Source organism: Trachurus japonicus, chromosome 24 (assembly GCF_045865225.1).
Source record: "Trachurus japonicus isolate A0001 chromosome 24, Traja_1.0".
NCBI lineage: Eukaryota > Metazoa > Chordata > Actinopteri > Carangiformes > Carangidae > Trachurus > Trachurus japonicus.
The window spans coordinates 12,550,392-12,574,511 of NC_140930.1; the positions used below are offsets into that span (position 1 = coordinate 12,550,392).

The window sequence follows — 24,120 nt, forward strand, 5'->3', positions numbered from 1 at the left end:
ATAACACTAAAGCAACATTCGCCATGACTTCCAAGACGCGTATGGCTGCAAGGGTTAGCTTTGATATTTTCTCCTTAAACAGAGCACTATAGGGTTGATATTATTAATATTAATCAGGTGCAGACTGCTCGGTCTGAGGAGGGACCGGTTCCCTACGGCGGAGCGCACAAATGCTTCCTTCTTCACAGGGCTCTCTGCAGCGGACTGGGTCTGACCGGTTTGCTCCTGAGGCAGCGGAGGAGAAAGGAGAAACACTGATCATGGTAAGGTCTCTCCCTCTCCCTCTCTCTCTTCCTGTCTATCACTGGTGGTGTGCTTGAATGAACTCCGGGTTCTCACTTTGATGTGGTGTTGTAGGCTACAGTTTGCGGAGACAATGCAGGACGATGAGCCAAGTTTGACCTTGCAACTGTTTTGATCTCCGATGCATCTACGTAAACACTTCAGACAACACCAGCAGGAATCAACACATAGAAGGCGTTAAGTAAAAACACGAACAGCCTAAAAGAAAAAAAATCCCTGTAACAATAGAAAAAAAGGTCAAAACCGTCTCTATTTTGAAAGTCCTTTGATGTTGTGAACTAGCGCACAGTAAATTAAATTGGCATGTCCTGACTTGAATGATAATCCCGTAAAGATCATTATGAAATGTCGAATATAATATCCATTAAGAATGTAGGTTATGTTAACCAAAGCCAGTAATAATAAAGGTCACTCCCCCCACCTACAGGCAGGGTGGATAATGTCAAAACTGAGAGGTTTACGAGAAGAAGAAAAAAAGTTCTGGTTGTGGTCTATATAAAAATCTGCAATGATTCTGATCTGCAGTTCCTTTTACAGATGTTTTGGGTCGGAACCATGACTGTTTACCAGACAGAAGTGAAGTAGTGTAAGGGTTAAAATTACTTGACTTAGCAGCATGGAAAGACTGACTTGACCTGCCCGCCAAAAGTAACAACGGCAAAAGAATCTGGAAACCCGAATAAACTCAATTCAATAGGCTCCGTTGCCCACATAGTCGACGCGTCATTTCCCCTGGAAAACTTTGTTTGGACCCGGCCTCCTGCTGCATTCACGTGTTGAAATAAGTGTCGGAATTTTGAGTTGTATACACACAGCATCGAGTAAAAGTGAAGTAAGGCAAGGCAACACATCCACAAGTGCAGTAGCAGTGTCCTTAACCTAAATTTACCTAGTCATTGTATCTAATTTCAAACTAAAATGTCCACATATGCACAATACCCAGTACACAACAGGTCTGTTTATGTACAGCCTTATGGGGGAAAACTGATGTCTGGCAAGTATATCTGACATATTTGATAGCCATGTGATGCTTTTTCTTGTGGAGTTGTAGTAAAAAAGCAAGTTTGACTTCTTCTCTTGTTTTGAAGATGTGACCCCCCCTCCAGTTTCGGGGTTGTGGTCATGTGACTTTGGTTTCACCAGAGACCAAACATAGGACCACCCACTCTGGGTTTCTTGCATTAGTCTCAGAACTGAAGAAGCCTCTTGGATGAGGAGTGAAACATATTCAAAACAAGAGAATTAGTCCAGTTGCTTTCTTACTACAACTCCACAAGAATAAGATGACCTGGATGACTGAGAACCTTCACGGACACGTGATGCTTTGAAATGCCGAGCTGTGACGTGCTGTGCCAACGCTTAAATGTCCAGAAGATGTTACCGTGATATGCTGTTTATTTATCATTGCATAATCCTGTTTCAGTCTTCTGTATATTAATGGGATTGGATTTTTTCATTAAATTGAGTGGGTATATGTCAAAGCCTTTACATGCTCTTTATTCTTCTGCTGTAGTGCAGTAAAGCTCCTTCTGTGACAATAATATTCTACTGGGAATAAGTACACAAACACATTATTTGCGACTCATGTAGCTTAACTTAAAAGTTTCATAGATAGATTAAATTCTGACTACAATACTAAATTGACGAAGGTACAAGTACAGAAAATATATAAATTACCAAAAAAGTTAAGTTATATTCCTTTTGCCGTACTACATTCTTTACACAATAGTGGTTATATTATGTAGATTAGCGTGTGTCAGCAGAATTATCTGGTGTACAATAAATGCAAAAGTTGCTATTTATTATCATTAATATTATTGCAATAATTGTTATTATTGTGACTGTGGACACACTGAATTAAATCAGAACTAGATATAGTTACACAATTTAATATGTTAAAAAAAAAACATGCTTGTTGTGTCTGACGATGACAAACCACTTGTTTACAAACACCAAGCTGTTGTGCCACAGTGGCACTTTTGGCACTAGCATTAGAGGTTTACGAGGGGTACTTGAAGGCATCATTTTACCACTGGGCTGTATGCGCGCCGCTGGAGGGGCAGAACTTAACAGAGGACATATCTCCGATGTCACAGTCAACCGCACTCGTGCAGTTGTGGATGCTTCACTTGAGACAAGAAGGACTAGAGACAACATGTCCCCCTTTTAGTCATGTATCTTCATGCAGATTTTTATCTGTACAATCTGACAGCGGTTTATTTGTTAGAAGGGGCCGAAAAGTTTTCCTCTTGTCTAATTAAGGGTGAGTGTTTTTTCTTATCTAAATTACAGCCAATACAGTACGTGTTGCTTTCAGGTACAGTTATGGATGGATCTATCACTTTGCTGAGGCAGAATATCTTTTGTGGTGAATTCCTGCTCTTTCACACTTATTGTTTGTTTCAGTGGAATGATTTTTGTTTTTGTTTTATGCTCTGTAGGAGTTTTTGTTCTAAACAAAAAATCATGTTCCATACCTACATAAAGAGTCTGAATGATGTGGTATTTTCTACGGTAAGCTTACAGGTTATAAGCACTCCCTGCATGTCTGCTATGCTGAGAGATGCACGGCCATACTAAAAAAAGATGTCTATGAACAAACAACCCTTACTTATAATAATGTGGATGACGAGCCTGCACTCCCTTCCTTTGTTCATAGACATTTTTCATATTTGCACTACCATGTGCTGTCAGTCTAGCTGATGTTTGCGCATAATCATATTGAAATATGCATGTTAACTGACTGCTACAGCTACACATATCAGCAGGCATTGATGTGAGTTGTTTCTCTGCTTTGCTTTAGTCTGAGAACCCTGAAGAGCAGCCAAGCACTGGGGTCTTGGGTCGTATTGGGAGCTGGCTCTCTCCATGGAGAGGAAAGGGTCCACAGACTCCTGCTGAAAATGCCTCCCTAAGTAGTGAGGAGGCTCCTAAGACAGAGGGAGACAAGGGGAGTGGGGAGTCAGTGAGACCCCAGCCAGAAGAACAGCAGTGGCAAGAGAAGGACCACAGCTCCAATCCCAATCCACTGGGTCCCTCCAAAGACAGTGTCTTCTGTGAGGAGAAGGACGCCACGCAGTCTGCCCACAAACACAGCTCCATTGGGAGCAGCACTGAGACAGCAGAAGGAGGTCCAAAAGAGGAGGAGTTTGTGGACTGCACGGAGAAGAGAACAGGGCAGGGCAAAGAGAGGGAGGAGAGCAGCAACGGTGCTTCAGCGAGCGGGATTTCTGACAAGAATGCCAGTCATCTGACACATCTCTCTTGCTCCTCCAAACAGGGAGTGGTATGGGACTCTGACCGGGCCCACGCCCAGCCCCAGGCCAGGAGACAAGTACAGGCCCAGGCAGGCAAGAGGCTCCATGTGTACCTGGAGGAGACCAGCGTGATCCTGAGTGAACGAGACGCTTCTATTTCACAGGAAGTCACCCGCACCAAAGTCTCTGAAAACCTACGGGTCCTCCAAAAATCAAAGTCTTTAGTAAATTTAAGTTCAAATAGTGCAGAGAACAATAGGACAAATGTCAAGCCTCCCACAGGAGCAGATAGTTACTACAGTTCACTAAAGGGAGGGAAACTGAACTCACACCAAGACTCACAGTTAGAGACCGAACGTGATAAAGAACAAACACAGGCAGACACCATGGGGCGTAAAAATTCATCCAAAAAGAAAATCCGCAAAACCTCCCAGGGAGAAGGAGCAGACAACCCCCAGAAAAATATATCTCCCAATGTGCCCGTCCCAGAGGGATTCCCTTCATCAGATAAGTCAGTGACCTGTCCCCAGGGTAAAAGTCCAAAGACTCACATGGGAGAGTCATCGGTAAACTCCTCCTCTCAAGCTTTACCTGAGGGTGGGGAAAGTCAAACTTCCTGCCCTGACAATACCAAGCAATTGGGCAACTGCAAGGATTCAAACTCAGTCACTGCACATACACTGGTCTGTGTGGTTGATGGTATCGCAGACATGGAGGACGATGACAGCTTTTACAAAGTAGAAAGGAAGACAGAGACACCAGAGTCCAAACGTAGGAGTATAAAAGTTTCTCAGAGTGAAGTGAAGTTCTTTTCAAAAAATGTGCCTTTGAAGCCTTCGCAAAGTCCAGCAAGTGACCATGAGGAGTATGGATCAGCATTCGGGAATACCAAAGGTGAAGAGGAGGGCAATGGCAAAACAGAGACTGATGCGAGGTAAGTTGAGTTATTAATTTCACTTACTGAATGTTGGAGTAAATATTTTATTGTACAACTAAGGGATGTCAAACATTAGCAGACATTTTAATCTCTGCCCAGCCATTATCTCAAATGGCATGCCTGTCAAAACAAGTAATGTGTTAATTGCTGTGGGTGGAATATCACAGGTGTAGCCACAAATACACAGCAATGTGACTCAGAATACAAAGTACACCCTTGTACTTCAAGACAGACTGTAAATTACATTTAACAAATCATTACTGGACTAACACTTGTCTCTGTCAAACAACATGGGAAAGGAGGTGTTCATTGCATGAGTCAGAAACAAGTTTAAAAATTTGAAACTTTACAAAATGTTTTTGTAAATGTTTTAATTCAAATTTCACCCTTCATTATACACAGACCCCATGACCCGAAGAAAACTGATGAGGAGCCTAAACCAGTCGTTGGCCGGATCGCAGATAAAATCAACCTCTTTGAGCTGCAGCATGCAGCAGGAGGCCGCAAGCAGGCCTTCCAAGCACCGAGAAGTGCTGATGTCTCTCCGGCCAGGAAAGCTACAGAGAAGCTGAAAGCAGAATTTGAATCGGACCAAAGATCAAGATCAGCAGAACGTTACACTGCCAGGTCCAGCTCTGCCTCACCTGCCAGAGAGAAACCAATGACCCTCAAGGAGCGAATTAGGAACTTTACAGAGGCATCTAAAACAGACGCTAAACCAGCACTACCTCAAAGACCAGCTATGGCTGGAATGTCTCAAAAGACCACATCGTCTGTGGCTGTTGCTGCTTCGAAGTTAAAACTGGATAATCAGGGCAAACTGGATACTAATGAGCAGATAACAGAAAAACCAGATGGACAAGATACTGCAACTGGTGGGGTAAAGCTTTCCAAACAACAAGAACAAGCAGACCCCAAAACAACAGACATGACGGCCTCAAAAACAACAGATGAGAGTATGAAACCAAGCAGTGTTGAACCAGATGCCCCAGCTAAAGTAAAGGTTGATTCCTCAGAAATCACCAGTGGTGTCAGTCTACAGGCCAAAGGCCCCAACAGAGCAGGCTCTCGCTCTAAAAAAAAGAAAGGTAAAGACCCTATAATGAGCCCAAACATGGAAAAGAAATCTACAAGTAAAGCAGAGGTCACTGCTTTAAAACAAGAGCTGGTGGATGATTCAGTGGAGGCTGCCTCTACGTCTAAACGGCTCACAGACAAAGTCTCATCAACATCTGATAAAGTCCAAGAAAAAACACCAGAAAAACAGGCCTCGTCTGATACCAAACATCAGGCTTTTAAAAAGGAAGTGGAAGTATTACAGAAAGAGAAACAGCAGTCAGATTCGTCATCAAAAACAGAAAATAGTGACAAACCAGACAACAGAGAGAAGGGACTGCCTAAACCATCTGTCATCAAAGATGAACCTGATACTTCTGCTTCTAACCATGAAACAAAGAAGCCTATTGACAAGGAGCCTGTTATTTTACCCCAAAAGGAGGAAAGGGCAGGAGGGGACAGCCTTGAGTTCACACAGGAGAGAGAGAAGGCCTCCAAGGACAGCAGAGTAATGTCAGACTCCTCCCGCTCACCTGCTCCAAACACAGCAATGAAGAAGACTTCTTCAGGCGAGCAGGACTCACCTGTCGAAGAGCCCAAATTAGATAAAGAGTCATTAGTGCAGTGTGAATCAGACATTAAAATTAAAGTAAGCCAGCCTAGTAAACAACATCAGCAAAACAAAGAAGACACAGAGCCAATAACCGTGGACAAGAGTAAGAATGTGGAGAAACCCAAAAAGGCAGGGGGAGAAAAAACAAATCAGACTGTGAAGAAAGATCAAGAAAAACCACAGCAGCTGCTGCATTCAGATAAAAATACCACAAGCCGCAAGGTTTCAGAGGGTGGACAAGGTGTCTCAGGGACAAATAGAAGTGCTGCTCAGGACCATGAGAGAAAAAAAGCTGAGAAAAAAGAGCAGTTAAAGCCCCTTAAAGACATAAAACAAGAAGCTAATCAACCACAACCAGCCTCTCAATCATCAGAAAAGACCAACGCATCATCAGAGGACCTCCCTGGCCCTGCTGAAGCACAGCATGCCACTCAGATGGAGGCTACACATCCAGAAAAAGCCGCCATTACTCAGACTAATGAGGCTGTGAGCCGGACAAATAGCGATAAAGCACCTGCGGAGGGAGAAATGACAACTGTGCCTCCACAGAAGTCTGCAGAAAGCTCTGGAACCAAAGCAGAGCCAGTGGTGAGTGCAGCAGAGCCACAGGCTAAATCTGTATCAGTGGAAAAAACTAAGAATTCACCCGATGACTCACATACACATGGAGCTAATGATGTTGAGCTTTCCAGCCCAAAGCCTTTTACCCAAGCGACTGCAGCAGCTGAGAAAGTGACTGTAAAAGCCGCTAATGACACTCCAGTGCTGATAACTGTTCAGACTGGCAATATTGCAGAGAATCAATCAACTGTTAAAGAGCCCCCTCCTGTTTCAGCCACTAAATCTGCAAGCAGCCAGGCAGAAGGGCGGGATGCTGGGAAAAAAAGTTCCACTGTCAAAACAGTGTCCTCAGAAGAGAAAATCTCGGGAGATGTAAACAAACTACATCCCAGCCCTTCACCCAAGGGTGCAGAAGAAAAAGCACAGAGCCCTTCTACTAGCAGTGTTTCCAAGTCCACAGCTAACGTGGTAGAAAAGACAGCTGAGAAAACAGTAAATGAACTCCCACCCGTTGCTAATGGTGACATCTCGCTGAATCCACAACTCCTCACGGCCAAAAAGGAATTGGTCAGTAACAAGCCAAGTGCACCTCAAATAGCACCCGCTTCCCCAGAGGCTAATAAGTTGAGCCCAAACTCAAAACAGCGTGTACCCATGAAGAAGCTCCAACTGCCACGGGGACTAAGCAAGGATGATTCTGTAAAACAGCAAGATGCCCCCTCTAGCTGGCTAGATTTGGACTTTCCCAAACATAAGTTTAAACCCCAATCGCCGCTGAAACTGAGCTCTTCTGGAAGTGAGAGCAATCTGCTGGACACATCTGGTGATTTAGACGACGAGGAATTTGTTGAGAAAATCAAGAACCTTTGTGCCCCCTTCTCTCTGCCACCAAAGAGACATAACCCACTTCGGCCACCACAGCCGCCCTTCGCCATGCCAGCTATAAAAGAGGACCGGTTTGAGAAGACCTTTGACCCTGATGAGTTTAAGTTCGGCTTGAGGAAGAAGAAGCAGTTCACTATAGAAGGACCAAGTTTTTTAGCCAAACTCCAGACCACAGAAACTAAATCTGGCCTGAAGCCTGCCAGGGCAAGTTTGGCTGATCGGAGCTTGCTGCTCAGCAGCCTTGAAGGTGATTCTCGAATCAAGGATAAAGCCGCGGTAAAGGATGAGGTGGACTCTAAGGAGGAGAAAGATGATAAGCTCAGGGTGAAGTCCCGCTTGGAGGGGAGCTGTGTCTTCAGCAGCCTCAGCTCCTCCACCAGAGGGAAGAGGAATGGAGTTCAAACAAAGGAAGAGGGCACCATCTCTGAAGATGGTTCATCTGGCAAAACCCCCAGGCAAAGTCCTCCATCTTCACCCAAACCACACCCTCCAAACCAGACCTCTACAGCGCCAACAAAAGACACACTGGTAAAGCAGAGTAATGTCCTGAGCAACACAAAGGAAGCCCAGGCTGCAGAGGCTGTGGTCAGTGACTCAGGCCCTTCACTTCCTTCCTTTAACGACATCAAGCTGCCAGACTATTTGGAGAAGTATCTCCAGCGGGAACCAGCGAAACCAGTGCAGAGTACACAAGCTCAGGAACCAGTCAATAACAAGGTTAGTTTGTTTGTACGTTATTTTCCCAGTCTAAAAACATGGTTGTACATATGGTTGTCCTACTGACAGAGAGATTTCACAGTTAAAGCTACCTCACACAAGGCAGATCAAGGTAAAGCAAAGGAGAGAGTACAGTATCTATTGTCTAATGAAAGAAAATACTCACAGTACTCTGCATTGTCCTGCTTCTCTGTATGCTTTATGAGCAGATGATCTCTATGAACAACTACTGATGGTTTTATGTTTATCAGGATACTGGAAAAATGACAACTGTGGTTCCTGGAGAAGAAGCAGGCCTGGCTGTAAAACCAGGTCCATTGCTTCCTGATATTGGGCCTCCATGTTTTCCTGTGAGTGCTCCACCCACACAGCCTACACTCCCCAAGCAGCCACAGGGGAAACGTCGTAATCATGTAAGTGTGCCACGGACATGCTAACTAAATATACAAGTACCACAAATTAAATCTGTGCATCTGTTTGAAGTACATGTGTAAGAGCTTATTTACATTCTGCAGAGCAGCCTCTCTAGTCGCACCAACACTGAATCCTTTGTCTTTTTGGCTGGTAAAAACGACTGTGCTGCATGTAAGGCTGCAGCTAAAGAATATTTTGTTTCATGTTTTATTTTACTTGTCCATGGTTACCAAATCATTTCCATGTATTTTCCATGGATGTTTCCTGGGAAGAAACAAAGTAATTTGATACTAATAATAGGGGAAATATAAATTGTCTTGAAACGACAGCTCCATTTAAGCCAATTTTTCAAAATGATGATTGAGATTTTGCTCAGAGATTTGGTCACCACTGTTTGTTCCATGTCTGCCATCACATTTCTCAATATAGAGCCGACCTGCCACCTGCCGTGCACTGATTAAACACAGTGAAAGCAAGTGACCTTTTTGCTTTAAGAATTACATAAATCACTTATTATCAAAATTGTTACCGACTCAATATACAAGCCCTCTAATTGCTTTATTTGACATTTGTAGCGGTCGACTCACATGGTGACTATCATGCAGGTGTGTTGCATTAAGAAACACAGCCTGAATATAAATGTAGAACAGTGTAGCTTCCATGGACCAACAGCGTCCCCAGTAGTAAAGTAAAAGGTCAGGGCAAAAACGTGCAGATTAGTTTCTCCAGCATTTCACAGATGTTTGCCATACCCTGCAAGTCTTCGTCGCAATGTTAAATCTGTGTTTTCACATTCCAGATAAGAACTGCCAAAGGATTTCACAAGCGAGCTGGAAAGGTATAGTAGGCACAGCTTTGTATCCAGTTAGAGCAGAAACAAGATGGAGACATGAATCTGGACAGACAACTCTCTATTCTGTGAAAACATCTGCTTTTCATATGGTGTTCTTGGGGGTAAACAAAGTATTTAAAAAAAAACATTGTAGTGCAGATTCTCAGCTGGATGCGATTACAATCACAGAATACAGTGCTGCCAACGCAGTGCAAAATTGTGGTTCTCCATTGTTGTAGAACTTCATTAGCAGTGCCTGGAGAAAAAAATTGGTACTTCCCCTAGAGACTGGCATTTTCAGTTTCTTGCCCAGATATCCAGTGTCACGACTGTCATAAAAAATATACACACGCATGAAAAGATTGAGGATTTAGAGTGGATTTTAGTGTTTTTGATGCTTTTGGGATCAAAACATTAACTACAGTCTTCTGAGTGCAGTGTTTTTGTAGACTAGTAGTCATACATTTAATACTGTGTTTGCCTGAAGAGTGAAAATGCTTCTTTTATTATTATTATTATTATTTAAAGTAATGCATTAAATTACGTAACAGTGCAACTAGTGGCTCAGCTAACCGTGTGCCTTTTAGTTGAAATCATGTTTTAATGTGGCATATAAAAGAGAAATGTGGGTAAGAGCCATGATATTAAGCCCCTCTCAGCACTCAGTGAAACAGTATTTAATGTGATGAATACACATTCAATGCATATTACAGTTTATTCTCTCCTTTAAAAACTAATGTGTTGATCTTTTGTTTTTGACACTCGTCCTTATGTCTCCACACAGATGGTGTTGTTTGAGAAAGCCGAATTCAGTGGCAAATCATATGAGATTTACAGGGATGTAGCAGATGCTACATCTCTGCAGCTCTCGCCTCTCATATCAGTGAAGGTTGTTAGAGGATGGTAAGTGGCAATATTCAACTTGAAATTTCTGATAAGAAAGACAGAGTTCTCTGAAGTGTAGTTCAAATTAGTGTCAAGTGGTTTGGGGATACCAGTGTTGCTCGTAATGGCTGCTGGATACTGTGTCTCAGGATTAATTTAATGAGATATCAGCAATGAGAGTTTCATAATTTATAACTGCAACTATGTACTTTCCATTTCACTGCCTATAGAATTACAGAGTACCTGGAACATCAAGCTAAGCTAGAAAATTACATAATAATCTTGCATTTTGATATCTTTAATCATTACTTTTGCAGAAAAATGCAATGTGGTATGATCATAAAGTTACGTCATTTGTTTATGATTTGTGCTGGTTTTAAATCAATATGTAAGGGAATTATTCAACATTTCTAGAAAATGCTTGTGTTTATTTATTTTTTTGACAAACGGTAGCAAATGAGGTCAGATAAGGACAGATTACTAGCATAAAGACTGAAAACAGTGGGGAGTATCTTGTCTCAAGCTGGGGCAATGTGTTGTTTTTATGCTTCAATTGTTGCACAAATTAAGCAAATGAGACATAATGTCTTAATTAGTGAGCTTTGAAGACACTGGGAGGAGGCCTTTGTTATCTTTAGACTCAGTCAACCAAGTAATACAACCAGGCTGTAGCTTTACATTTCCCTGAGTTATTGCTAAAATACCACATACATTTATCTTGGACCTTGTTTTTACCTTTTAATATATAATTGTGTTTCTGACATGTTTATGTGCGTTTTTTTTTTTTTTGCACCACAGCTGGATGCTCTTCGAGAAGCCTAACTTCCAGGGACGTTCCATCGCTTTGGAAGAGGGGGGGATGGAGCTGACAAATGTGTGGGCAGAGCCTGATTCAGAAACAGAACCAGACAATGACCCGCCAATGCTGATTGGCTCTATTCGACTTGCTGTCTGGGTGAGTGCACATCCACCTGCCTGGCCTTCAATATCTCAGTGTCTGCATTGTTATCACCTCGCATGACTTCCTGAAGTGCAGCTAAAAGATATTGGTTTATTGATGTTTAGTCCTTACTCCAGAGCAGAGAAGAAGGGGACTTAGTAAAGGTCTTACTTAGTTTTATTGTTAAGAATGATTTAAGGACTAAAACGGGCCACTGCTGATAATTGCTGTGTTTGTTTCCTCCTCTCCATAGGATTACAGCATCCCCCATATTGATCTGTTTACCGAACCAGAGGGCCATGGAAGACTAACGCCTTACCACGATGATACAATAGAGACGGGCTCATATGGCATCCCAGTGAACACTGCTTCCATTCGAGTGCACTCTGGGGTGTAAGTATGGCTGTTTCAGTAAAACCAACCTTTGTGATTGGCCTCTGGTAAAGTAATGAACAGGCTGACAAAATCAAAGCATTTGCAAGACACACAGTCTACTTATATGGTGATTGATCGGCGCAGTCGAAAACATCATTACCTGGAGATTAGATTTTATTTGAAATTCAAGACATTTAGGCACTAAAGACTGAGGACACTGCGTTGTTGCTTTCCAGCAGCAAAACATAAAGTACAAGTAATGAGTCAATCACAGACCCACCAGAGGGGTAGTCATTGGAAATCCTGCTGCGCTCAGTGTAGAGCTGTCTTTTTAATGGGATGCTCTCAGTGTTTGGTTTTGACAAACAGCAGAGAGTTAGTGATCATTACTACTTTGCTCAGTGTTTGGTTTGACTCTCTTTCATTTCCCTCCTCTGGAATGTCTGTCCTGCTGTTGCATGTTAAACAAGAGTTCTGAAAGTAGGTGTGAGGGCACTTGGAAAACGTACGTAGAGAGGTGGAGACTAGACGGCGACTGAGAAACAGACAAAAGGTGTGGAGAGAATTTGGCAAAGGGACAGAGGTTTTTCCACGTGAGAGATGCCGACATTCAGGACATTTTGTGCCCTGTCGCCAAGGAGGTTAATGACAGCAGACCTTTTTCCCACAGCTATTTTGGTCAGTTTACTTTGGCAGCTTTGCAAGACGCCAAACATTTTGCAGACTGATTCAGCATTTCTCAGCATTTTAACAAAAACTCCAACTGACCGGCTGTCGGTTACTAGTTCATCTCTGCCCAGTTACAAATCATTTCAGCAGAGGTAACTTTACAAATTTACTGTAATTTAGCTTGCATCCTGTGAAGTGTACCATTAGGAGCATGATGCTTGAATCACTCTTTGGTATCACTTCCTCAGCACTGACTGCTGGTTTGTTATGTGTTGTTTTTTTTGTTTTTTTTAAACCAGACACTTACTGTACATGTGGAGATTTGTATGAGGCATTGTCTTGTGCTAGATAATGGCTTGAAATGCCAGGGGTGGGGGCATAATTTCAGCAAAGACTGCCTACACTAGAAATGAGTTATGGAAGAAAAATGCTTTGAGCTACCATTCACATTATGTATTTGTCATTGTAAAACAAATAGCTTTTGTCCTCCGCTCTGTTTGCATGACTCATGTCTGAGTTAGACAGAAAATACCCAATTAAAAAGCTCGCTTTGACCTAATAAGGCTTAATGTACTGAATATAACCTGCAATCATACTTATCTGTATTGTTCAGGATGTAGCCTAGCAGCTGTTGCTTGCTATGCTGGAAAAACAGTCAGCAAGTTTGCTTTCTTCATTTAGCTATGGTAGCTAGGTCTTACTGACCGCTGTTTTAAAAGGAAACAAGCCATGCAAGGTCGTGATATGACTCAGAGAGGTTTTAAAGCCGTCCTGGGGCATAGTTAGGGATAATGCGGAGAAACCTTCTAACTTAGGGGTAAATTAACCTGTGATGTGGGTGTTTGTCCGTCCTCCAGGTGGCTGGTGTTCAGCGACCCGGGGTTCCAGGGCATGGTGGCTGTACTGGAGGCAGGAGAATATCCTTTTCCTGAGACCTGGGGCTTTCCATCACCCTTCGTGGGATCTCTCAGACCACTTAAAATGGTATGTGTTTCTACATTGCAGGGGATAGTTCGAGAGTGTGAAAAATGAATTTGTTATTTTCAGTCATGCCACCAGTATTGTTCTATACCAGCTGTCTTTGGTCAGTTCACCTTGTTGGTGCAGACTAAAATTTGGTCAAACCAAATTTTTCCTCTATTAGATAATTGATGGCTAGATTACGTTATTATTATTATGTTATTTGGTACAAACATTATTTTCCATTTCTGAATAAATTGTCATTATCTTGCTAACATAATATACAGTATATTCATGAATATTTATTTTTCTTCTTTTGAAAAATGACAGTATTAAAAGTACTTCATCTTTGTGACTGTAATGATAGAGTGCTTTAAGAGCTACTGCCAGGCGTTGTGTGTGTACAGAGGCAGTCATTGTGCAAATTAGCAGCAATTAATTATGCATAGGAACAGAAGTTCAGATCAGCATGTTATTTGTGCTCTGTTCTTTTTTCTGTTTCCCGTCACTCTTCAACAGAATTGTCACCATTTCCAAGAAAAGTAGAAAGAACAAGAACATTCTGCATGCTGCACAATGCACATTGAGAGAAAATGGTTGTTGACATTGATTTCTTTGTTCCAGGGTGGTTTCAAAGTAGAGAATCCCAATGAAGTCAAGGTATGTACTGCTCTCGCCATCCTGAGAAGTTTTAAGTTATATTTTTCTTCCTCTGAGTATTATTAAGTAACATCTACGTGAACAATCAAAGAAAGAAAATGTTGCACAGGGATTGTTGTTATTGAGGAAAACATTTTATAAGAGGCCTTCATTGTACTTTGTGGTCTTTGGCTCATTTTTTTCTTTGTCGGCAAGTGTTCATCTTGTTCCAGGCCAAAAATAGAAGAATTTCCTGTGTCACTCACCATAGTGTGTTTTGGCAGCAGAAATTTTCAGACCACAGAATGAAGGATAAAGGATTTTTTTTAAATCCAATATGCTTTACTAGCGTTTAACAGTTGTACAAGGCTGAGGAACTCTGTCTGTCAGATGAAGAACCAAGGATGCACTTCATTTTAAGTGCTCCAGCATCAAGTAATAACAACATCACTCAAACCTGATTGATTCCATTTGGAAAGCAGTGCCATCTTGCTACCATTGTACCATTTTTTATAATATTTATTATTTTAAGCAAGTGTCTTAAGCAAAACCAACAAATGCAAATGATGAGTCAGCACTAACATGGGCGTTGACGTTTGTTAATTACAGGCTGTGGTGTATGAAAAGCCAGGCTTTGAGGGCTTCTCTGTGGAAATCGAAAGTGACATTTTCAGTCTTTGTGAGGATGAGGATGAGGAAGACGTTGCCGCAGACAGTGAAACGTCCATCACAAGGAAACTGAAGTCTGTGGGTTCTTTAAAGATCATTGGAGGATTGTGAGTTTTTACTTTTCTATTGAATCACATTATCGCATCACTCTGCTTGCTTAGGTGTTAGGTTGCAATTTTGGCTTGGAGCAGAGTTTGCTCAGGATTAACTTTGCTGCCAGATGATGATTTAGAGATTATGTAATGGAGTAATGATTTTCAAATATAGACTCAACCAGCAATATCTTTGCACCTGTCTTGCTTTAGCTGGGTGGGGTACAGCCTGCCTGGATTTGAGGGCCAACAGTTCATCCTGGAGGAAGGAGAGTACCTGAACTGCAGCGACTGGGGAGGCTCAGGGGAGCTCCTGTCACTGCGGCCGATACTGGCTGTGAGTACTGCACTACACTACACTACACTGCACTGCATAGCACTACTGCAATGTACACCGATAATGTGGGCTAAGTAATAGTTTGGGTTTGTGGAGGAAGAAGCAAAAAATGCCATTAAAAGTGCACAAGAGAGTTAATTAAGAAAATTAATAAAATGTGCAAATTCGTCAGTCAAAGCCCATTGTAAACTCTTAATCAAAAACGATATGATGTATACATTAATCATCATTTTATTCGTGGTGTCAACTTGTAAATATTTCAAAAAGAGGTTGTCTGAAAAAGGGTTTGTTATAGCATAGGGCCCTTTAAGGCCCCCCTCCCCCCATTCTCCAACCTGAAGCTGACCAATCAGAGCACACCGAGCTCTGGGCTCTGATTGGTCAGTTTGCGGCAGGTATCCCTTTCGCTCATATCTTGCTCACGTGTAAAAGATTTTAAACCGACTTCGGTGTAAACAAACTGCTGTGACAACTACAATGGCATCGGTGCCGCCTTTTAAGATTGAAACAATGATTTTAAACAACATAAAAAACCATAAAAAACATTTTAAAAAAACCTAGCACTACTGCCAGGCAGAAATATGAAGGGAAATGCTACGAGACTCAATCCATAAACGTTTCCATTGCCATTTGTGGACACTTCCGGACCAAAGAAAAAGGCTATCAATAAATCAGTAAATTGGCTAAAATTTGACTTCATGACCTCTTCAAAAAGGGTAGAGATGGAGTCACCACAGCTGCACTAGATTGATAGTTTACCTACTGGAAAATATGAAGTGAGTGGTTACATCTTTTTCTCCAAGCTAACGAGGATTTAGCATGTCAATGACAATCGTTAAAACTCAATCATGCTACGAGAGCTTGTCGTCACAAACCAATAAATGGGAATAGTAGGCCTAGCTACTTACTGGTTGTGAGGCTGAATGTCCTGTTGGCCGCCATAAACTCCCGTTGTCCATGAACCATCAGCGAAAATCCTAATCCCGCGCTGAACTGTTGTTTACTCTGTCTGAACCACTTTAGGGAACCTGGTAAAAGTGAATACCAGTCAGTCACTCGGCTCTTTGCGGTTTTGCCGTTGGCAGAGTAAACAAAGAAGATTTACCCCAAGTGTTTTATCTGCGCTGCTACTGTATGAAACGCTTCCCGGGCCTTCATTTTGAGTAATTGCGTGTTGTACCTGCGCCAACTTCCTGGGAGTGTCTACCTGGCAGGTGCGTACTGCGTAGCGTTGAGTGACGTAACGACGTTGATAGAGCCAGGAGGGAAGCCCCAAACCCCCAGCAAGGCAAGCAGTGGTAGAGTTACTCCTTTCGCTAAGATTTAGTGAACCACTTTGATACACAAACATAACACATTAAAGATTCACAGCCAGTGGTGCTTATGAATCCCAAATTAAATTTGTTTTCTTACCAATTTGTCACTTTTAATGATTATTGAACATTCCTACTATTTTGTAGTGTGGATACTGGGCTTGGCATTTTCCATGTTTCCAAAGGAGGCATGTCAAAACTGGAGGTTGACAAGCACTGCCATGTAACTTGGTTTGATGCTTGATCAGATGCTCATCATATGATGTTATTCCCGTTCCAGGATTTCCTGTCTCCGCACCTCAAAATGTTCAAGGACAGAGACTTTGGCAAGCTGGGAGTGAACATTGACCTCACAGAGCCCGTTCCTAACATGGATGACACCGACTATGGCCAGAAGACACAGTCTATTGATGTCATCGGTGGCGTGTAAGTGATAAGTATTACACATGGTCCTGTGGCCTTCACTGCTGTGTGAGATGGGTCAGGATAGTTCATAGTGTTATTATCTTCTTCTGAAGTAAGACTGTAGGCTAATTCCTTTTTCCACTGTCACTTAACACTTCTTAAGTAGGTTTGATTGTGATTACATACTCATACCTCTTAGAAAGCTGTTCACCCTTTTGTATGCATTCCTACACTTCAACCTGATAATTAAACTAGGCTACACTTACAGTAAGGCATTATGTGGTTCACCGCCGTTCTATGCAGCCCAGGTGTGTAGCAGTGAGGCTGCCGCACCCCACACTGACAGGTTGAAACAGAGTGCCTCGTTCACTAATGTTTAGTCTGCCGCACCTAATTTCCTGTCAGTGTAAGTAGCTCTAGCGGCATGCTGCCTCACACCCTTATGCACTGGGAATTAATTGGATATCAGTGCAGGATGTGAAGGAGGAGCTCTTAGAGAGGCTAGGCTACCTGAACGAGGTTTATGAGGAATGTAATTTACATGTAATGAAGTGTTCTCGTTAAGCATTTCGTCTCATTATCTATAGCCTATTATAACAATGTAGGATAAAATCAAAGATACAAGTAGTTCCTTGGCTGTGTTTATTTTTGTTTCCTTATGCTGCGATCAGCTAAAGAATAATGCAGAAGTAAACAAAACCAGAAGCAAATCACAGTAATGAAATGCAGATCATGTAATGCTGATTGCTGCTACCCAAGGGAGAAACTAACAAAATGGTGAATAATATGGAGTGGAACATTTCGTCCCTCTTTAGGAGGCAGGACTCTCACCACAACATTTAAGGATTTTTTTTTTCCCCTTGTTATGCTGCTACCCTGTTATTAGATAACACAGTCTCGCCCATGTTGTGCCTCGGATTGGCTCAGTGTGTTGTTTTAGCATTGCTGAGAGAAGCTTGTTTATAGTCGTTCATGTTGGGACACACACTCAGGCCCATAAATGCAAACACAGCCTCTCTCTCTCTCTCTCTGCACGAGGACCTGAAGTAAACACGGTGACCGCAACAGCACACACTTTCGCAGTGACTTGCTGAGGGTGCCAAGAGGATGCGTACAGTACATAACTGCTGAGATACCATCATGTGGGGAGATACTGATAAGCTGGACTCTGGCCAGTTATCATTGCCGTACAGGATCAGTGAAAAGAAACACTTGTGGGTTTTGTTTTGTTTGCTTTTTTGGTTTTTTTCTGTCAGCAGACGTGGGTTCATCAAAGACTGTGTTTCTCTCTACCAATTAAAATCACATGAAAATGGAGAAAGAGCAATTCCGAAATGTCAGTGCAAATTAAAGGGTAATTATGCTCCTCCCTCCTCCTCCTCCTCCTCCTCCTCCTCCTCCTCCTCCTCCTCCTCTTTCTTCCTCCTCCTTAGCTGGGTGGCGTTTGAAATGCCAGGCTTCTGTGGCGAGTCCTACATCCTGGAGAAAGGCCTGTATGGAAGCCCAGAGGACTGGGGAGCGCTGCAGCCCAAAATTGCCTCAGTGATGCCTATAACACTGGTAAGAACAATGAGTCAGAGCAACTTTATGAAATCTTGCCCTTTTCCTCAGGTAGTCACATGAAATGTAATTTTAGTCCCCGATGATTAATAACTGTGCAGCTGTACCACACTGGAGAGCTAGCTGTACTGTACTCTCACTTCCCCAGATGTTCCCACACCATGTGTTTTCCTTTCATGTGACCAATCACAACGTTCAAATCAAAAATGCGAAATGGCGAGGATGGGGAGAATCCCATGGGAGACAAATGTTTATACAGTTTAGATTATCTGTGGGAGCACGAGACGCCGGCAAAACAAGAGTAAATTGATGCGCACACTGCGAGTAAGCGAGGAAAATTCCTGTCATGAGACTGGAAGTGAAAACATCTTAGATCACAAAGGTGAGTCATCAGGAGGTTGCCTCGGTTTCAACCCAGATGATGACAAACACACCGAAATTTCATTTAAAAAAAAAAAAAGTCTTATGAGCAGCTTTTCCTCTCAACATGGTTATAAATGGTCATATGTTTCCTTCCTACGCACATTAACCACTGCTGTGAAGTGTACACAGTGTTATAACACAAAAACCATGCAAACAAAGACGTTTAATTAATCTGCTGTTGTTCGGTGCATGCAAATGAGTTTCATTAAGAAGTTGTTTCTTTTTTTTCCAGGATGATTTTGAGCACGCTGCCAAATTTAAGGTAGGTGTTTTTAATACGATAAAACACATCCAATCTTGCCGAGATATTGCGCCGCCTTTATCTGATAAAATGTGCGTGTGGCTCAGAATGGGTGACTCATGCTTTTTTATTTTTTATTTTCTTGTCGTGCTGTTTGTGCCTCAGGTGCAGATTTTCTCTGAACCAGGTTTTCAAGGCTCTGCCCTCACTCTGGAGGACGACACGGCCTCCCTGCAGGACGACTTCTGTGTCGGGTCGTGTAAAGTTCTGGCTGGCAGGTGAGTAACGCCGCACACCACGGAGCTTAAGTTCGATTGCAGGCATTTGAAACACTTCTTACCATCCTGCAAAAGCAGATTTTAGGAAAAGATTCTTGCGAATGTCCCACTGGTATTTTGGTACAATCGCAGCTGCTCAATTTTTCAAAAGTATCGGTGGGACTCAGGATGTGCCACAGGCTGTCACTGCTGCAGTTACTAAAAAAAATGTCTCATGTGGCAGCAGCTTGTGATATAGTACATTTCTTATGTTATTTATAATCCAGCATCCATGTTGATTTAATATATTCCTTAGCGTAGGTGACTGCACACACGTTAAAGCATAAATAATCAACCATACGCATATTAAAACTCCTGCGTGCTCTCATGTACATTATGCCAATCATTTTCACTCTCCAATTCCCTAATGTATGTGTTTGTACATCTGTGTCTGTGTATTTGTGTATGTGTGTGTGTGTGACTTTCAGCTGGCTAGCACATGAAGGCCAGGACTTCACTGGCAGGATGTACGTGTTAGAAGTGGGGAGTTACCCAGATCTGAGATCAATGGGCTGCGTTAATGTGAACTCGTCCATCCTGTCACTACAGACGGCTGGCTTTGTGAGTACTTTTCTTTTTCTTTTTATGCCTCCGATAATTTAACATCAGCCTGCTTTTTATCACCTTTGAATTTCGACACTAAAAACTTTCAAGGGCATCGCCTGCCAGAGTGTTTCTAAAGATGGAGAGGCACGTGCTGCTTGAATTGATATTTTTAATATTAACAATAGATCAAACTGTGTGTAATATGGAAGGCATCACCACAGAGAATTACCACTTGACTTCTTTTTGCCTTTATAGAGCTTCATAGTGTCTTTCCCCTCATTGATTTTATGTCTGCAATACTGATGTTTTGGTTCAATGTCATTGCTTTCATTAACATTGTTGACAGCAGTAGCAGGCAGCTGTTTTCAGCCAAAAATGAAAGCTATGTTAACCTCGCTGTTCAGTTCTCTACCAGCCCAGCATCAAACAGCATCAAACAGCAGACAAACATAGTATCTAGCTTCTGAAAACTGGAGCATTTAGTGACCAACAAGGGGAATTTCTCCCAAAAGCAAAGCCAAATATTGGACTCTCTATTGTCAGTGTAGCCAGTAACACAGCTCCAAATGATTGCTCATGTCTTTTGGTTGCTTAACACATATCTAATTTTTCAATACATATGTAAATTGCAAGTTCAAGTTCATACTTCGACACAGTGCCTCAGGCAGCTTCAATGATTTTAGTCAAGCAGAGGTCAGTGCATTTAAACTTTAGTTTAAGTTACTTTTTTTCATAAAAAGTTGTTTAAATGTGTAAAAAGCCTTTATTCAAAAAAGACTATTTCATATATAAAAGGTTAAAACATGATGTAAGTGGGTTACAGCCCATGCGTTTCGACACAAAAGCCTTCCCCAGGGGGACTTTCTTCATAAACAGATTTTGTAAGATATTATGTGGAGGCATGGTGGATGTTGACAGATTCATTATAAGAGTCAAACTAAATTATACGGAAAATCACACATTCATTACCTTGTGCGTAAAAACTGCAGACCTACCATTCGTTATCTAATGATTTACTGCTGGTGGCCTGGCAGTGTCGCTTTGGAAAACCATGTGTTAGCTACACATAGCAGACGGTGAAGAATGCCACGATGCACAAAGGTGTATGTGTGTAGTCTGTTTCCAGGGCAACCTCAGTTTCAACATTGCCTACCCCTGAATCTCTCCACCCACTTCTTTTGGTTAATGTGTTTTTCTTCTTTCCCTTCTCCGTGGCTTGGCAGGAGTTCTCACTGCCCTCCGTCGCCCTGTTTGAGCGCGGGGGTCTGCGAGGGAAGAGGGTGGTTCTGACGGACGGCGCAGTCAATCTCCCGATGGTTGGAGGCTGCAGCAGAGTGCAGTCGGTGCTGGTGGAGGGAGGCATGTGAGTAGCTATTAAAGAACGTAAAGCAGCAGTTCCCCCTTCTCAGTGTGAGTTTGACGGGTTCATGCATAAGGACCCTGTGGGTGTTTCTATAGAGGACTGAACCTTCTATCCAGTATTATAACCACTCTTCTCTCACAGACGTCTTTCAGCGGCCCCTCGTGGTTCTCTGCAGCTCAAAGTCTGCGTTGGCTTTAATCTCTGTCAAATTGTAAAGTTGGCAAATGCCAAGTCGACCTTTTTAAAGCTTCAGTGTACAGTGCTTTTCATGGGCTAACCTCACCTGTGTTTGTCTGCCACTGCTGGAACAAAACTTCACAGAGCTAGATGGCAAGGCAGGTCATTCCCAACTGACAAAGCTAAGTACCTAAGCTTAGTGATGAAGGATTTAGAGATCATAGAATAAGCTAAACCAAAGCTATCTGTTTGAATAAGTGTTTTTGCTCTTCTTTTGAATTGACTGTAGATTCTTATACAACTGAAACAACAGTATGTAATGCAGGAACCGTTGTGTGACAGAGGTTGTGTTACCTGCAGTTATTTTTGTCATCTTCAGTGGATGCAAAGTGCAGGGTGGGGACACATATCATCATCCAAAACATAGCATGACAGGGGGTGACAGATGGGCCGATGATGGAAACCTGCTGCTGATGTGTGAGATTCGTTCTGTGGGTGTGAGCCCATGCTGAGGAAATAAAGGGCTCACAGTGAGCCAGAGCTGTCTCTTGAGTGGCACATTCCTACTGCAGGGGGAGACGGGGCACTCGGCCAAGAAGCAGCGCTATTCAGTTAAAACATTTAGCGAAATTAGACGGTCATGAGGCTCAGAACATTTCAGAAAATTATCTTTGACAAGGTGCTTCATGGAAGGGAGTTTGAGACTTAAAAATACACATATGGGTCAAAAGAAAAGACATCAGCATCACAAGTTTAGACAGTCTGGGCTTATATCATTACAACAGTTCATATGTAGACCTAAATCATATTACTGTATAAAATTATGTTTGTTCAGGTCCTGCCAAGTAAATTTCTTTTTTATTTCCTCTTCAACTTTTGTGTAACCAGGATGCTCCCAAGAGGCTGTAATCTCATTTCCAAAATAGCAGCATAATGTAGCAGAAACCTTTAGATAAGGAAGTTCTACCAAACTACTTCCCTAACTTTTAACAGTGTGCCTTCACAGACTGATAAAGAGAAAAAATAATATGTATGAATGAATATGAATGTTACAAATGAACTAAAAGAAATTCCTATTTTAAACCATTTTCATCTTGTAATTGTGGGGTTGTAGCTGTTGAATATGTAAAAACCTGACTGTGCCCCTGTCTTCCCTTCACTACCAGGTGGGTGTTATATGAGGGAATCAACTATCGGGGTGCTCAGATTTTGCTGAAACCTGGTCAGATCGACGACTGGCGCACGTTCAGCGGCTGGAATAAGATCGGGTCCCTTCGTCCTCTCATGCAGGTACGTCCGGATGCTCCATATCAGCCACAAAGCTTTCAGTTCTCTGCATTGGAAAACCTGTTTACCACCAAAAAAACCCCCAAATGTACTTCTTCTGCCTCTTTTGTTAACTACAGGAAATATCACAAATTCCAGTTATTACATTTTCTATTTTTTATAGCTGCTGTTTTAATGGATTTAAACTCTTTGCAACATTGCAACCAATTTTGTCATTATTATATTCAAGACCTTCTGATATTGTAACAGTTGAAGCGGAACAAAATATATAATTATCTGCTAGACTAGAGAATAGTGAGAAGCCGTGATGAAAAGTATGAACAAAAGTTTCCACTTTGAAAATCTAACCCTGATGGCCTCACTTTTTGTTTTGTTTTGTGTATTCCCTGAGTAGAAGCAAGTGTACTTCAGTGTGAAGAACAGACTGACTGGGCTCATGATGTCAGTGACCGGTGATCTAGATGAAGTCAAACTGCTGCGGATACAGGAAATGGAGCCGTCGGACGGATTTGAGCAGATTTGGCTCTACAGGGATGGACACATCCACTGCAAAGTACAGTTCCCATCATAATACTATCTAACTACTAATCAGTGTCAGAGGTCAGGGAGAGGTTTGTGCTGTGAATGAGTAATGATGCAGCATTGTTTAAAGTAGAGGTGTGTGTCGTTCAGGTCATCTTAATAAGAACCCAATCTGATTCCAGACCAGGTCACGCAAAGGGCGAGACAAACAGTAAATACTCAAGCTGAATTGTAGTAGAACAAACCTGGCTGTAACACCATATTTAAGCAGAAACTTCCCAAACCATGCAAAAATAATCAGTTATTACATTTTCTGTAGTTGACTCACTGTAAACTTGACAACCATGTGAAATAAGAAATAAAGTTGAAATAAGTGAAACAGATGAGCTAGGTCTTAATGTTCTTCTAAATGTCACTGGAGACAAAACAATTAACTCCTCGACTTGTGTTCCCAGTTGCTGGAGGAGTGCTGCCTGAGTCCCAGTGGCAGTATGACCATGGCAGGAAATCGTGTGGGTCTCACACCAGCGCATGAAAACCCAATTCACCTCTGGAGCATCACCCCCGAGGGATTTATCCGCTACTCCCCCTGCCCGGATCTGGTCCTGGACGTCAAAGGTGAGCAGCAATACTTTCTTTCATTAAAACCAGTCCAGCATTACTGACAAGAATCACCTGGTGCCGCCTCTTGTACTGTAGGTCCAGCATCAGTCCATTAGTGACACCTTGTGGAAGAAATAGTGTAATGAACCAGCTATAATTCACTGCTCCAAGATGTGCAGTATTTTAAATTGAATATATCAAATTAATAGTCACTATGCCACA

General features: G+C 42.3%; 1 protein-coding gene across 4 annotated transcripts in view; it reads left to right on the forward strand.

Annotated features, from left to right (window-relative positions):
* Positions 1-24,120, forward strand: part of LOC146961444 (uncharacterized) — a 24,515-nt gene continuing 395 nt past the window's right edge. Inside the window, exons 1-22 of one of the 4 annotated variants that reach the window (XM_085771527.1) lie at positions 244-263; positions 2,745-2,817; positions 3,107-4,494; positions 4,900-8,329; positions 8,581-8,742; positions 9,543-9,581; positions 10,360-10,478; positions 11,259-11,415; positions 11,654-11,793; positions 13,302-13,428; positions 14,029-14,064; positions 14,653-14,819; positions 15,018-15,141; positions 16,735-16,880; positions 18,293-18,419; positions 19,075-19,104; positions 19,249-19,361; positions 19,829-19,961; positions 21,170-21,309; positions 22,653-22,776; positions 23,168-23,326; positions 23,751-23,913. In XM_085771527.1, the coding sequence (XP_085627653.1) occupies positions 2,770-2,817; positions 3,107-4,494; positions 4,900-8,329; positions 8,581-8,742; positions 9,543-9,581; positions 10,360-10,478; positions 11,259-11,415; positions 11,654-11,793; positions 13,302-13,428; positions 14,029-14,064; positions 14,653-14,819; positions 15,018-15,141; positions 16,735-16,880; positions 18,293-18,419; positions 19,075-19,104; positions 19,249-19,361; positions 19,829-19,961; positions 21,170-21,309; positions 22,653-22,776; positions 23,168-23,326; positions 23,751-23,913 (7,072 nt within the window). In that variant the 5' untranslated portion in view covers positions 244-263; positions 2,745-2,769. Of the gene's footprint in view, positions 264-2,374; positions 2,567-2,744; positions 2,818-3,106; positions 4,495-4,899; positions 8,330-8,580; positions 8,743-9,542; positions 9,582-10,359; positions 10,479-11,258; positions 11,416-11,653; positions 11,794-13,301; positions 13,429-14,028; positions 14,065-14,652; positions 14,820-15,017; positions 15,142-16,734; positions 16,881-18,292; positions 18,420-19,074; positions 19,105-19,248; positions 19,362-19,828; positions 19,962-21,169; positions 21,310-22,652; positions 22,777-23,167; positions 23,327-23,750; positions 23,914-24,120 lie in introns of those variants that run through there. The other 3 variants (XM_085771526.1, XM_085771525.1, XM_085771528.1) reach the window with 3 other exon arrangements.